General features: G+C 39.7%; 1 protein-coding gene across 4 annotated transcripts in view; it reads right to left on the reverse strand.

The window, feature by feature from the left end:
* The window catches only part of FBXO38 (F-box protein 38), a 119,345-nt gene that overhangs the window by 86,131 nt on the left and 17,075 nt on the right, over nucleotides 1–16,139 (reverse strand). For 2 of the 4 annotated variants that reach the window (XM_036750853.1, XM_036750854.1), the window contains one exon: nucleotides 5,344–5,532. In XM_036750853.1, the coding sequence (XP_036606748.1) occupies nucleotides 5,344–5,471 (128 nt within the window). In that variant the 5' untranslated portion in view covers nucleotides 5,472–5,532. Of the gene's footprint in view, nucleotides 1–5,343; nucleotides 5,533–16,139 lie in introns of those variants that run through there. The other 2 variants (XM_036750855.1, XM_036750856.1) reach the window with 2 other exon arrangements.

Here is a 16,139-nt window from a genome sequence, read left to right on the forward strand (position 1 = left end):
GCTCCTTCTCCCTTTCTCATCTTCTTACACTTTACTCTTCTCCACACTATGATATAGCACAAATCTCACCATCTGCAGGAAGCCTTTCTCAGTCTCTCCCACTGCAAGTACCTTCCCCCTCTTTGAGTTAAACTTCCACCTGTTCTGTATTCAACTTGAGATTTACCTAGTTATTTACATGTTGTCACTCCCTTTTGAATAAGAGCTCCCAAAATGGCAGGGAATCTTTCTGCTTTTCTTTTTATCTCCAACACTTAGCACAGTGCCAGGCACATAGTAAGTGTGTTGTAGTTGTTTGTAAAGGCTTGTTGACAGACTGGTCTCCAGATGTGTTCTGATCAGGTGTAATAGTAATTAAGGTGGGACTTTCTGCTTTTCTTCTCTTAAGTATCTTTAAAGATTCTGGCCTTTGTTTGAATGGGGCAGATAAAGTGGGACCTTTTTGTCTTGGAGTATTTCTCACTCTACCCTGTGCTTTTTCATTCTTTTTCTATATATGCCTTCCCTACTACCTTCAAATATATATTGACTTCCCTTATTTGACTCTGTTGAACTACCCTCTTCCTCAGAAGAAGTAATTCCCTTAAGGTCCTTTATATCTAATTTATACAAATGTGAAAACACTTTCCAACTATTGTTCCTTTTCCAATAGTAAGTACCCTGGTACCTTGGAGACAGGTAGTGATAAAGACACAAATGCAGATTCTAGGAAGTGTTAGGTGTTGATTTGATGATATGAAAAAACCCTAGAGAATTGAAGGACAGGCTGTGAGGCTCTACAAACAGTAACCTATTGTTGCCATCCACAATAGAAAACAATTCTGTTCAGCAGGATGAAAAATATTGCAATTATGAGAAAATAGAGGAAAGAGGTACACTGGTCTGTGGTGACTCTGGGTAACTTCCTTCGCATATTTTGTTACCAGCTCACCAAGATGTCCAAGGGTTATGTTCTCTGTGTGTAAGCACCTCAATTAGTTGTCACAGCAAAACCCCTCATCTATCTGGGGCAGCAAAAACAAGCAGTTGGCAAACACACAAGAGGGAGCCAAACAATGACAAGATGAATGGCTACAGATTCAGTTTTATTCTACATATTTCAAGTTGCTACCAAGGCCTTTCCCCTTTCCCCTGCTTCAGAGGTTTTAGACTCACAATTCAGAAAATAAAGTCAATCAAATATTTAATGAATAAAGTACTGTAATAACTGACGTATGAGGGGAGAGAGCACCACTCCATCAAGTTTCCAGCCTGAACTCCTGCTTCGGGTAAGAAGAGTATCACCATTCCTTCTCCAAGTTCTTGCTCTCTTATCTGAACTGCCTAAGGCTCTGAAAGGACTCTACTCTGAGGTCATAATACTATTGACATTGATAATTTTTTCCATAATTTTCCTTTAATGATTAACAAACTTCCCACTAGTCATAGCCTCTCCATCGCAGTAATTTTAAAATCATTTAAAACCTATTCCCCATTCCCCACTATCTGATTCCTTACTCTTACTCTCCTCAACCCTCCTTGCCCCCACAATACCCATCAAAGTTACCCAACCCTTTCACTACGTGCTCTGGAATGCCTGCTCCACAGGCAACAAATTTGCTTTCATTTACAATCTTTTCCTTTCTCACTCTTCCACCTTCTGGCTCTTACTGAGACCCTTCTGATGACATAGCCACCCTGTCCAGCACTGGCTCTTCTTTCCCTTATTCCTTCTGTCTCACTGGTCAAGGTTGGAGAATTGGGATACTCTTTGCTTCCCATTGCCACTTCCAGGTTCTCCCTCTATCACCATCACTCAGTTACCTCTCCTCCTCTGACACTGTCAGTCATATCTGCCATCCAAGCAAAATCCTGAGAGCTGTTATCTAAAGACCTCCAGAACACCCTTCTCCTTCTTCAGTGAGTTCAGGACCTGGCTCACAATCTTTCTCTCCTGCCCCTAAATCCTGCCTTCATACTAGGAAACTCCAAAACATAGGCAGGTAGGTAGGTAGATAGACAGATAGGTAGATAGATAGATAGATAGATAGATAGATAGATAGATAGATAGATAGATAGATAGATGGAGGACAGATACTTCCTCAAATATCCTAACCTCCCAGTTCTTCAACTTACTCATTTCCCGTAACATACTCCTCCACCCCATCTCAGGCACACCCCAAAAATATCATACCACTGATCATGCCATCACTTATAAATGTATCACTTTACATGTTCATGAACTCTGAAATTTCCCTTATCTGATCACAATTAAGAGCACCCCACTGCTCTCTATGCCTTCCCATACCAAAACCTGCTCTTTGTCCACACTGTGACCTCCAAACCTTTGATTCCCCTTAGTTCTGTTCCAGGCCATCTCCCTTGTATTGTTCTCCTTTCCATCCATGTTAACCCCTTACTACTCCAGTTCAATTCTACTCTATCCTCTTCTTGAGTCCCCTGCCCTCTTTTCACAATGCCAACTCTACCCTGCTATGCCTCAGATTTAGATCACCCCTACTATCCACTACCTTTGCTTCTACAAATGTGAATAAAAGGTAGAGAAAATCACACAACTTTTCTGACCACTACAAATTTATGTTACATAACTTCAACTGGGCTTCCACGGCTCCTAGAAAATCCTTTTGCGTTTCCCAAATTAACTCACTATCTTATTCACAACAGCTCTTGCAAATCTTTTCATTCCTTCTCATACCTTCCATGGTTCCCCCTCCCTTCTCACTCTCTCAGATGAGAACCTTGCCTCTTATTTTATTGAAAAAGTTGAAGCTAGGCAGCTAGGTGGCACAGTGAGTAGAGTACCAGCCCTGGAGTCAGGAGGACCCGAGTTCAAATCTGGCCTCAGATGCTTGACACACTTACTAGCTGTGTGACCTTGGGCAAGTCACTTAACCCCAATTGCCCTACCTTGCCCCCTCCCCCCAAAAAAAGATAAAAAGAAAAAAGAAAAAGTTGAAGCCATTCTCTCTGAGAACTCCATTTTCTCCCCTTCTCCTTATCTCACACTAGCCAGATGCTACCTCCTCTGTCAGCCCTGAAGAGGGGCCCTTCTTCTTGCCAGGGCAAACCTTCTACAGGCATAAGTGAAAGCATCCCATCCCATCTTCTACAGGAGATTGCCCATTCAATTGTCCTCAGTCTCATTTATTTTCAATCTCTCCCAGTCTACTGTCTACTTCTCTACTGCCTAGAAACATGGCCACATCTCCCCAATCCTCAAAAAAAAAAACCTCACTTAATCCTTCTATTCCCATTAACTATCATCTCACATCTCTTTTGTCCTTTGTAGCTGAACTCTATGAAAAAGCCATTCACATTAAGTAAGCTTCCTCTTCTCTCATTCTCTTAATACTCTATAATCTGGCTTCCAACCTTATCATTCAACCAAAAATGCTGTCTTCAGATTTCCAGTGGTCTCATAATTGTCAAATCCAAAGGCCTTTTCTTAATTCTTATCTTTCTTGACTGTTCTGTAGCTTCTGACACTGCCAATAATCTCTTCTCTCTAGGTTTTCTGAGTACTGCTCCTTCTCTCATATCCTTTGTTGGATTTTCATCCAGACCACACACACTAATCATAGATGTTCCATAGGGCTCTGATCAAGACACCCCTCTTTTCTCCTTCTATACTACTTTACTTGGTGATCTCACCAGCTTCCATGGATACATCATCACTAGTCTGATAATTCTCAAATCTACTGATCCAGCCCTAATCTCTCTCCTGACATCTAGTCTCCATGTGCCTATTAGATATCTCAAAAAGGATGCATTTTGATAGGTCCAACAATGTGTCTCACACACACACACCCCCTCCCCCTCTCCAACAAATTGCGCAGTGGTTCTTTATCACCTCCACGATTAAATACAAAATCCTTTGTTCTGTGTTCAAAACCTTTCATAACCTGTTCCCTGTCCACCCTTCCCACCTTTCCCCATCTTCTGACATGTTACTCCCCTATACTCTTTGATCCAGTTACACTAGCCTCCTTGCTGACAAACAAGATAATTCTTCTCTTGGCTCCAGGCATTTTCACTGTTAGTTCTCCATACTTAACTCCACCTCCTTCAAGTACTAACTAAAACTCTACCTTCTACAGGAAGCCCTTTTCAACCCCTCTTAATTCTAGTGCCTTTCCTCTGATAGTTTCTATTTATCCTGTATATAACTTATATGTACATGTTTGTTTGCTTGCCTCCTCCATTATATTATAAGCTCCTTGAGGAGACTGTCTTTTGCCTCTTTATATATCCCTAGAGCTTTAGCACTGTGTCTGGCCCATAGTAAGTGCTTAATAAATATTTATTGACTGACTAATCTTAAAATTAACATGTTCAAAACTGAATTCATTATCTTCTCCCCAAACTCTCTCCACTTCCCCATTTCCCTCTTACTACTGAGGGCATCAACATCCTCTCCTCATTCTCAGACCTACAGATTTTACCTTTGTACCATCTCTCAAATTTGCCCCCGCCTCTCCTCTGATACTACTACCAACCCAGAGAAGGCCTTCATCTTCTCAGGCCTAGACAATTGCAACAGACTGCTATTTGGTCAACCTATCTGTCCCAAGTTTCTCCCCACTCCAATCTATCATCCTCTACTCTGTCATCAAAGTGATCTTCTTAAAATGCAGGTCCAACCACAAAACACCATCCTACTTCTCACTCCAATGGCTCTCCATCACCTCCGAGAGAAAATATAAAATCTTCTGCTTGACATTCAAAGCCCTTCATGACCTACCATCTCCCCACCTCAAACCTTTCTATTCTTCTTAAACTTCCTTGCTATTCTTCAAACAAGACACCATCTCTCTCAATTATGGTCATTTTCTCTGGCTATCCCCCATTCCTAAAATGCTCTCAGTTCTCATCTCCACCTCCCAGATTCTCTGACTTCCTTCAAGTTCCAGCTAAAATCCTATTTCTACAGGAAGTCTTTCCCAATCCCTCTTATGTCTAGTGCCTTCTCCCAGTTAATTATTTTCTAATTATCCTGTATACAGATAGTTTATACATAGTAATTTACATATATTTTGAGCTTCTTGAAGGCAGGGACTGTCTTTTACCTTTCTTTGTATCTTCAGGTCTTAGCACCTAGTAAGTTCTTAATAAATGTTTCTTAACTGACTAAGATCAATAAATACGGCTTGAGAATCAACAACTACCCTGATGAGCCTATAAGACTTTTTAAAAATATTTTTATTGATATAATTAAGCCACACATCAGCTATGTGACTTTTTATAACATAGATCCTGGCCCCCAACCTTTTTAAAATCTCTTTGGGATCCTCTTAATTAATATATATCGAAGGAAAAGAAAGATCAAAAAACAGATTCGCTTACCTAAAGATATGGCAGAGTACTTCATGTGAGAGCTGATTCATGTAATCTTTTGTTTCATCTGATTTTGTCACTTCAGGGTTTTCCTTACTTGGGAGACATGGTTTCACAGTTTTCCTTCGTGGGCCCATTCTTATGATGACTCCAGGAGAAAATGACCAATTGCAACTTGGTTACTTGACTTCAAAGTTGCTAAAACAAGCAGAAGTGAGAGAATTGAAGAGTTAGGGCCTAAAATCTAGCCTTGTAAAGAATTCTTTTTATAAGAACATTCAAATAAAGTGACCAGAAGTTAACTAGTAAAATATTTTAGCATTTTGGGGAGCAAAAACCAATGAATGGGCGGAGCCAAGATGGCGGCTGGTAAGCAGGGACTAGAGTGAGCTCCGTACCCGAGTCCCTCCAAAAACCTATAAAAAATGGCTCTGAACCAATTCTAGAACAGCAGAACCCACAAAACAGCAGAGGGAAGCAGGGCTCCAGCCCAGGACAGCCTGGATGGTCTCTGGGTGAGGTCTATTCCACACGGAGCTGGGAGCTGGGAACGGAGTGGAGCAGAGCCCAGCCTGAGCGGCGTGGAACAACCAAACTTGGAGTCGGACGGAGGGGGCCCTAGCGCCCTGAATATGTGAGCTGCGGCAGTTACCAGACCCCCTCAACCCACAAACACCAAAGACTGCGGAGAAGGTTAGTGGGAAAAGCTGCAGGAGTGGAAGGAGTTCCCGGTTCGGCTTCCAGCCCTGGGGGCAGCGGAGGTGGGGCAGCTACAGCTGTTGTTACTTCCGGCTCCAGGCCCACCTGGTGGGAGGAATTAAGTGGCGGATCAGAGCAGGAGTGCAACAGCCTGCTGAAGATCTAAGCCCAGTCTGGACTGGGGGTTCTTGGGGAAGGAGTAGTGCGGGTCTGACAGAGCTGGCACCTCCCCCACAAACGTGGAACATAGAACTCGTTAGTCTACAAGCAGTCATACCCTGCTGAAAAACTCAAGGGTCAAGTTAGTTGCTTGGGAATATGGCCAGGCAGCGAAAACACGCCCAGATTCAGTCTCAGACTTTGGATTCTTTCTTTGGTGACAAAGAAGACTAAAACATACAGCCTAAAGAAGACAACAAAGTCATAGAGCCTACAACAAAAGCCTCCAAGAAAAACATGAACTGGCTCCAGGCCATAGAAGAACTCAAAAAGGATTTGGAAAAGCAAGTTAGAGAAGTAGAGGAAAAATTGGGAAGAGAAATGAGAAGGATGCGAGAAAACCATGAAAAACAAGTCAATGACTTGCTAAAGGAGACCCAAAAAAATACTGAAAAATACACTGAAGAAAACAACACCTTAAAAAACAGACTAACTCAAATGGCAAAAGAGCTCCAAAAAGCCAATATGGAGAAGAATGCCTTGAAAGGCAGAATTAGCCAAATGGAAAAGGAGGTCCAAAAGACCACTGAAGAAAATACTACCTTAAAAATTAGATTGGAGCAAGTGGAAGCTAGTGACTTTCTGAGAAATCAGGATATTATAAAACAGAACCAAAGGAATGAAAAAATGGAAGACAATGTGAAATATCTCCTTGGAAAAACCACTGACCTGGAAAATAGATCCAGGAGAGATAATTTAAAAATTACTGGACTACCTGAAAGCCATGATCAAAAAAAGAGCCTAGATACCATCTTTCAAGAAATTATCAAGGAGAACTGCCCTGATATTCTAGAGCCACAGGGCAAAATAGAAATTGAAAGAATCCATCGATCGCCTCCTCAAATAGATCCCAAAAAGAAATCTCCTAGGAATATTGTCGCCAAATTCCAGAGCTCCCATATCAAGGAGAAAATACTACAAGCAGCCAGAAAGAAACAATTTGAGTATTGTGGAAACCCAATCAGAATAACCCAAGATCTGGCAGCTTCTACATTAAGAGATCGAAGGGCTTGGAATGCGATATTCCGGAGGTCAATGGAGCTAGGATTAAAACCTGGAATCACCTACCCAGCAAAACTGAGTATCATGTTTCAAGGCAAAATATGGACTTTCAATAAAATAGAGGACTTTCAAGCTTTCTCAGTAAAAAGACCAGAACTGAATAGAAAATTTGACTTTCAAACATAAGAATCAAGAGAAGCATGAAAAGGTAATCAAGAAACGGAAATTGCAAGGGACTTACTAAAGTTGAACTGTTTTGTTTACATTCCTACATGGAAAGATGATGTGTATGATTCATGAGACCTCAGTATTAGGGTAGTTGAAGGGAATATGCATATATACATATATATATATATATGTGTGTGTGTGTGTGTGTGTGTGTTTATGTATATATATAAGTGAATGTGTATGTGTATATATATATATATATGTATATATGTAAAAGAGAGAGAGCAGACACAGGGTGAGTTGAAGATGAAGGGAAGATATCTAAAAGAAATAAAATGAAATTAAGGGATGAGAGAGCAACATACTGAGAGAGGGAGATAGGGAGAGAGAGAATGGGGTGGATTATCTCGCATAAAGGTGGCAAGAGGAAGCAGTTCTGTGGGAGGAGGGGAGAGGGCAGGTGAGGGGGGAATGAGTGAACCTTGCTCTCATCAGATTTGGCCTGAGGGGGAATACCATACATACTCAGTTGGGTATCTTACCCCACAGGAAAGAAGAGGGAGGAAGATAAAAAAAAAATAAAAGGGGGGGGCGGGATAATGGAGGGGAGGGCAGATGGGGGTGGAGGTAATCAAAACAAACACTTTGGAAAGGGGACAGGGTCAAGGTAGAAAAATCAATAAAGCGGGATGGGTTGGGAAGGAGCAAAATGTAGTTAGCCTTTCACAACATGAGTATTGTGGAAGGGTTATACATAATGATACATGTGTGGCCTAGGTTGAATTGCTCAACTTCTTAGGGAGGGTGGGTGGGAAGGGAAGAGGGGAGAGAATTTGGAACTCAAAGTTTTAAAATCAGATGTTCAAAAAAAAAAGTTTTTGTATGCAACTAAAAAATAAGATACACAGGCAATAGGGCGTAGAAATTTATCTTGCCCTTCAAGAAAGGAAGGGAAAAGGGGATGAGAGGGGAGGGGGGGTGATAGAGGGGAGGGCTGACTGGGGAACAGGGCAACCAGAATATAAGCCATCTTGGAGTGGGGGGAAGGGTAGAAATGGGGAGAAAATTTGTAATTCAAACTATTGTGAAAATCAATGCTAAAAACCAAATATGTTAAATAAATAAATTTAAATTTAAAAAAAAAAAACCAATGAATGACTTTTATAAAACTGGTTTTGTTTAGCATAGAAAGGATCAGGACTTAGTTCAAAGACTAAACTGGGAATCAAGAAGGCCTTAATTCTTATTCAAAGTCTTCTGCTATTTATTTAGCCATGCAGCCTTCAATATGTCACAAAACCTCTATGGGCCTCAGTTTTCTCATCAATAAAATGAGGGGAGAAGAGTAGAGAAGTTTTCTTCCAGATCTACCATTTGATGGCTTGAATCCTTCTAGCAGAAGGATACAAAACTGAATAGAAGCTGCTCTGCCTGATGCAAAGGAGGAAAATAATAGCATAATAAAGATACACAAAGTCAGATGGGAATACCTTTCCAGGGCATTTCATATGTACAGTGCGTTTATAAGTGTTCATAAGCTTGGCATCATTAAATCTCTAATATTCAAATTACAAAGGCTCTTACAGAACATCTTCTAGCTAACATCAATTTAGAGGACAAGTAAACAAATGCTCAGGGAAATTAAGTGGAGCAGCTATCAAAAAAGAAATGCAGACATTTGTACAATCAATGATTTTAGTTATTCTCAGGTAGAGTGCATGCCACTAAAGAAGCAGAGTGGGCTTGGAGGACAAACACCTGGGACTGAATTCTGACTCCACAATTTAAGTTTGGCAACTTAGGACAAACTACTAAAACCCACCAGAACTTCACTGGTTATTTGTAAAACAAGGATGATAATATATTGGACTACATTTAACTCACAGATTCGTGAGGAAGGCACTATAGAAATAGGTGCAAATACTATTATTTGCAAAATCCCTAGGTAGGGATGGTGTAGAAACAGAAAGAAGTGAAAGACACAGTCACTGATTCAAGGACCTTAAAATCTAAGATTAGAAACAAGACAAAAACATGTTAAAAGTTGACTAGCAGGTCAAGAAAACCACAACAGAGATTTTTTATCAACATTAGATGAGCCACCTAGACAATGACAGTAAAGACGTTAGGAACCGAGAAGGGAGAGACCTCTTTATAGATTAAGGGAAGATCTCTCTCTTCAACATTTCTTTTATCCATTCCCTCTTTAGAATGCCATTACCACCCTCTTTTTCTTTAAAAACATTTTTTCAATTAACAAAACCTTATTTTCTCTTTCTTCTTCTCATCAATAACTGTAACAGTCTAATTGTTTCCCATCTCACATCTAACTTAGAAAGTACTATCAGATTGATCATCCAAACACAGTGATCTGATCATGTTATTTCCCTATCTACTAGGTAACATCTAAATGTATTAGCCTAGAATCTCAGACTCTCCACTACTGAGATCCAATCCCCCTTGACAAACTCATTTATATTTAACTATTCCTCCTCACATTTCTCTTTCAATTGAAGTCCTAACTATCCTTCAAGGCCACATTAAATTCTACCTTCTTATGAACCATCCCCCTTGCCCTCAGAGGACTATGTGACCTTTCCCTCTAATCAAATCACATAACTTTCTTCATGAACTTTCATCCTATCTAACCCTACCCATTTCTACCTACTGACACAATCCTCATTCTTCAAAACTCAGTTCAAATGCCACATCTCCTCTGAGGCTTTTCTTGAATCTCAACAACCAATAAGTAATAATCTTTCTTTCACTTTAACTCTTACTACTTTGTTTACATTTTATATAAATGCTTATATGATATGTTTATATGTCAATATGGTTATGATAAGTACATGTACTTCTGATAGTCTAACTCAGGGGTGAGGAACCTGCTGCCTCAAGGCCACATGTGGTCCTCTGGGTCTTCAAATGTGGGCTTTGATTGAATCCAAACTTCACAGAATGAACCCCTTTAATAAAAGGATTTGTTCTGTAAATTTTGGGACTCAGTCAAAAAGCTGCACCCCAGGATCTGGAAGGTCACATGAGGCCTCAAGGCCACAGGTTCCCCAGCCCTGGTCTAACTTACGCTACATACATATCTTATTACATATAATAAGGTCAGTCAGTCAACACAGAGACAGCAAGATAGATCACTGGGTCTGGTCAGAAAGGAATGAGTTCAAATATGACCTCGGACACTTAGCAGCTGTGGGACCTTAGGCAAGTCATTTAACCTCTTCCAACCTCATTTTCCTTAACTGTAAAATGGGGATAATATTAACATCTGCTTGTGGGCTGTTGTTACCATCAAATGAGATATTTTTATAAACGGTTAGCACAATGTCTGGCACACAGTAGATAATATATAAATGCTTATGTCCTTTTTCAATTAGCATTTATCAAGCACTTACTATGTATGAGGCATCTAAATGCTGATGATAAAAAGAAACACAAAAACAGTCTCTGCCCCTACTTTCTAATGGAGGAGAAAATATACAAATAACTATGTACATATAAGATATATTCAAGTGCAAATAGGAGGGAATCTCAGAGGGAAGGCACTAGCATTGGATAGTGACAGAAATGACTGTGGGCAGAAGGTAGGACTTGAGCTGAGTCTTAAGGAAAGCCAGGGAAGCCAAAACGCAGGTGGGGAGCAAAGAATATTCCAAGCATGGGAGACATCCAATTAAAAGTCACAAGTTGAGGAGATGGAGTGTATTGTGTGAGAAACAGCAAGAAAGTCAATGCTGCTTGATCACTGAGTACTAGCAGGAATAATAAGTACCAAAAAACTGGAAAGGTAGGAAGTGGCCAGGTTGAGAAGGACTTTCCAAATCAGAGGATTTTATATTTGATTCCAGATGTAACAATAATATGGAGCCACTGGAGTTTATTGAACAGGAGAATGACACTGTCAGACCTACACTTTAGAAAAATTATTTTAGTAGCTAAATGGAAGAAGGACTGGAGTGGGGAAAAATCTGAAGCAGGAAGACCAACCAGCAGACTATTACAGTATTCCAAGTGTGATGTGATGAAAGCGTATATCATTATGCTGGCTGTATTAAGTGGAGAGAAGAGGACCCACACCAGAAACGTGATGGTAGAAATGACAGGATTTGGTAAGAGATCGGATATGTAGTGTGAATACAAATGAGGAGTCAAAGATGACACCAAGGTTGAGAGCTTGGATAACTAGGAGGATGGTGGTACTCTCAACAAAATAAGGAAGTTCAGAGGAGGGGAGGATTGGGAGAAAAGATAATGAGTTCTGTTTTGAATACAATCAATTTAAGTTGTCTATAGGACATTTAATTTGAGATTTTGAATAGGTTATCAGTTGGTGATATAAGAGCAGAGGTAAGAAGAGAGATTAGAGGCTGGATAAATATATCTGAGAATGTTTTACACAAAGATAAAAATGGAATCCATGGGAGCTAATGAGATGACAGAGAAAATGGAGAAGAGAAGGCACAAGACAGACCCCTGGAAAACATGACAGTTATTAGTGTGAGCTGGATGAAGACTCAAAAAAAGGTCTGAAAGGTATGAGAACCAGAAGAGAGCAGTGTCATTAAAAAGACAGAATATAAAGGAAAGAGGGATGATTAAGTGTTAAAATTTGAAGATTGAAGCCAAGAAGGATAAAGATTGAGAAAAGGCCATTAGATATGGCACCTAAGAGATCACTAGTAATTTTAGAGAGAGCAGTTTCAAACTGAATAATTAAATCAATCAAGAACCAGGACAGTGGCTCATTTATCTTTTTATCTCCTCCAATGAATCACGGTATATATGTTTCAAATAAATCACAAGATCCATAAAATCCTGATTTGGGAAGTTACTGTCTTGTATAACATCAGGGTAAATCACATCCTCTTTCTGGAACTCTGTTTCATGACATATAAACTGAAGGAGTGGAATGAAATGATCTCCCATACACCTTCCAGAGTTAAAGTATATGATTCTATAAGCTATTCCATCAGTTTGAGTACTCCCTCTATCACTGGGACAACCCCAACCTGAACTTGGTAGATTAACTCCTTCATGAAATACTAGCTTGCCCCTCTCACATCCCCCTCCCACCCCAAAATCAGCAACATTTACCTGCCTGGCAATGAGCCTCTCTGCATCTTGCTAGGAGGATAAGCACAAAGTTCATTGCTAGGCCTGTACCAAAAGCTGTTTCAGCTTGGAAGGCCCTGTCAGAACTTAGGCTTCACCAGCATGTCCTTCAATATGCCAGGTTCATTTCTAATGGCAAGTATACTGCACGTGGTAGTCACCTAATATTTTCTAAGACTTTAGATTATCTGGGGGTGGGGGAAGGAAAAATAGTAATCAAATAGTTTAAAAGAATTCAGTATAAATTAACTAAACCAGCTAGAAATTATAATCTTCTCATTATTAGTCCACCAATAAAAATGCGTCGCTGGGGTCCTCTTTTGACTGTTTAACAGCCAAAACAAAATAACACTTCTTAAACAAAGAGTGCCAAGCAATATAAAGACTGAGCTAGAAGCTACAGCTTCCTGACAAATAAAGAGACTCACTTCTATAATATGCTGCTCTTCTTGTCAAACCATCTTGTTAATTTTGCTGTTGTAATAAAGCCAAGTATTAATACAAGTAAGTGTACAGGCTAGTAAAATTCATGACCACAAAGGGATTTTGTAATGTATGTCCATAGTCATTTTCTATTCTGGCAAAGTAACAATTTGGTCATTTCTTTTCCATCAAGGTCACTTGGGAGTCAGGTGTGACAAGTTTAAATGATAATTTTTAAATCAATGAAAAACATGTTTCCTGAATAAGCAAAATTTTGCTTCTAAGTTCTTACTGTTTACAAAACACTTTCTTCACAACAGTGTAAGATGTGAGACATATTATCTCCATTTTACAAATGAATAAGCTGAGATTTTTCTGAGGTTAAGTGATCTACTCAAGTTTACAAGAAATCACTTAAAACCCAAGTCTTCTGTCTCTGTCTGTATCCAGGGCTCTTTTCATTGAACATAAGGTACAAGCCTCTTAGCTTAGGATTCAAAGCTCTCTAACCAGCTCATATCACTGGACCCTTCCAGCTCAATTTCACAGTACTTCTATCTCTACTCCAAAAGAAACTGTCTTGGCCTTTCCTGCCTCAATGCCTTTGCTCACTCCATTTCCTATGCCTAGAATAGAATGTCCATCCTTTCCCTGTTGAAATTCTACCCATCCTTTTAAAGCAAGGTTTTCCATAGCCATTCTGTGGCAAATTTACAACAATCTGCAAAACTTTTAATCCTTATTTCCTAAAACTTACACACTTTAAAAGTATATTCAGAGCATCAAAGGACTTAGAGACAATCTAGTCAAACTCCATGTTCATGCAAATGGTAGAAGGTCAAAGCTTGTATTGGTAGTTAGAAGGGCTGAAAATCAAACCCAGAACCTGACTCTAACTTCCAATGTTCTTTCTATTAAAGCCTGATTCTCACCCCCACTGAGACTCCCCTCCCCTATCTTCTACATGCATCTTTTGATTTTCAACCCCAGGTCCCAGGTCTCCAATCCCAGATCGAGAAAGCCATTATGCTAAAGCTATAGTGGGGAGTCCAGTCAGTTTGGCATTTCAAGTTCTTCATAACCTGCCCTACCTCTTACAGTCTTGTTACACCTTATATTCCTCTCCTTACCCAAACACCCTGCAGTTCAGTACCTCTGACCTCTTTGCTATTCCTCAAACAAGACACTCCATCTTCCAACTCTAGGCATTTTCAACAGTTGTTCCCCACGCATGGAATTATTCCTTATCTCCTATTGATTTCCTTTAAGCCCCAGCTAAAATCCCACTTTCTACAGGAAGCCTTTTCCAATCTCCATTAATCCTAGAGCCTTTCCTCTGTTATTATTTCCAATTTATGCTATATTGCAGCTTGCTTGTATAGAGCTGTTTGCATGCTATCTCCTCCATTAGACTTGAGCAGGAATTGTCTTTACCTTTCTTGGTATCCTCAGTGCTTAGCATGGTGCCCGGCACTTTAAAAAAGTGTCATTTTAACATATATGGTAAGGCCAACAGCAATTATCCTTTTGAGCTTGGGAACAATTTGACTACTGTCTAACCTACTGAAATTACACTTTCAAGATATACTTGCAGATTTAAAAAAACGTTTTGAGTAGTCTTACAATAAAAGGTTTATAAAACATAAAATAAAGCCACTTGCCCCAGTTTTTCCTATTAAGTACAGCCTAGTGTTGGTCTACTTCCAACTGCAATGACTAGCAGAGAGTGATTCCTCTCCTCTGGTAGCTTGGGAACCAGCTGACTGACACCCAAAATATCTCAGTAGGTGGTTCATAAAGTCAACTGTAAGCCAGATAATTAGACTGATTTTAGTCAGGTGTCCTGAAAGCTCACATAAACAGAAACAAAAGGCAGATAAACAGCTGCAGAATGTATTCAAAAAAGGGCAATTAATAAAATTTTAGTGAGTGGTAGACAATTCAGTATTTCTTGCTACTGAACAAGAGTTGGGATTAGGAAATGGTGCTTTAAAGACCCAGTTCAAATGCCATCTCTTCCACAAAATTTTCCCTAATCCCCCAGTCACTAAGGATGGGATTAAGACTTATTTTGTATTATCATTTCTCACCTGGAATATTTCAAAGCTTCAAATAGATATGCCTGCTTTTAGTCTCTCTCCCCTCTCCAAATTATCCCTTATAAAAGGGACAGTCAAGTGGATACTCCCAAATTAGGGACACAGACATATCATTTCCCTATCAAAACTTTTTCAATGGTTCCATATTGCCTCTAGGATAAAATGTAACATTCTCAAAAGGCTTCCAGCATCTGACCCACACTACCTTCTCAAGCTTATTTCATATTACTCTCCTTCATGCAATTTCCATTCATCAAATTGGCTTGCTAGCTGTGCCCTATATGTTTCATTTCATGGTTCAGAACAGATGTACTCCATCACCTGTACTTTTCAGAACGCCTAACTTCCTTCCAAGGTCCTACTACATGAAACCTGGTCCTCCCTGTTATTAAAACACTTATGGGATTAAATTGCATATACCTTGTATTTTTTATCTGTATGTGTTGTATCCTGCAATAAAAGGTAAGCTCCTTCTGGGTGGAAACTTTCTGTCTTTGTATTCCCAGATGCTAACCTGGTACCTGGAATATGACAGGCACTAAAAAAAGTCTGACAAATCCAAGTTATTTCTCTGAAAGTCGTTCCCCCAAAAAACTATTAGCTCCATGTGGGGAACATGTCTTATCTAACTTTTGTTCTCCCTCTAGTCTTAGCATAGTTCTGCACAAAGTAGGCAGTTAATAAATGTTTATTTAATTCAACTTAATACTGCTCTCCTAACAGGAATACCCTTTGAAACTAAGATACAGCTTCCTCTTGGCTACAAAAAAGGTTTGAGAATGATGTCCTTTACTTTGGTTGATGCTTTAAATATGTCAGTGAGATGATGCTATCTATTCCCAGTTTGAGATCTTATGGACTGATAGGCAGAGTGAAGGATGGAAAAGATAACAGCCTTCAAGCTTCTGAGTCTGGTTTTAATGTTATGGTGCCTAGACTAATGTCTTCAAAGCATTATGAATTTCCTCAACATCAGAAAAACTATAACTACATTCAAGTATAGAAACATTTCCAAATCAATGAACTGAAAACTAACCACTGTTTTCTAGATTGTCCATATTATCTGTT

Source organism: Trichosurus vulpecula, chromosome 3, assembly GCF_011100635.1.
Source record: "Trichosurus vulpecula isolate mTriVul1 chromosome 3, mTriVul1.pri, whole genome shotgun sequence".
In the NCBI taxonomy this organism is placed as follows: domain Eukaryota; kingdom Metazoa; phylum Chordata; class Mammalia; order Diprotodontia; family Phalangeridae; genus Trichosurus; species Trichosurus vulpecula.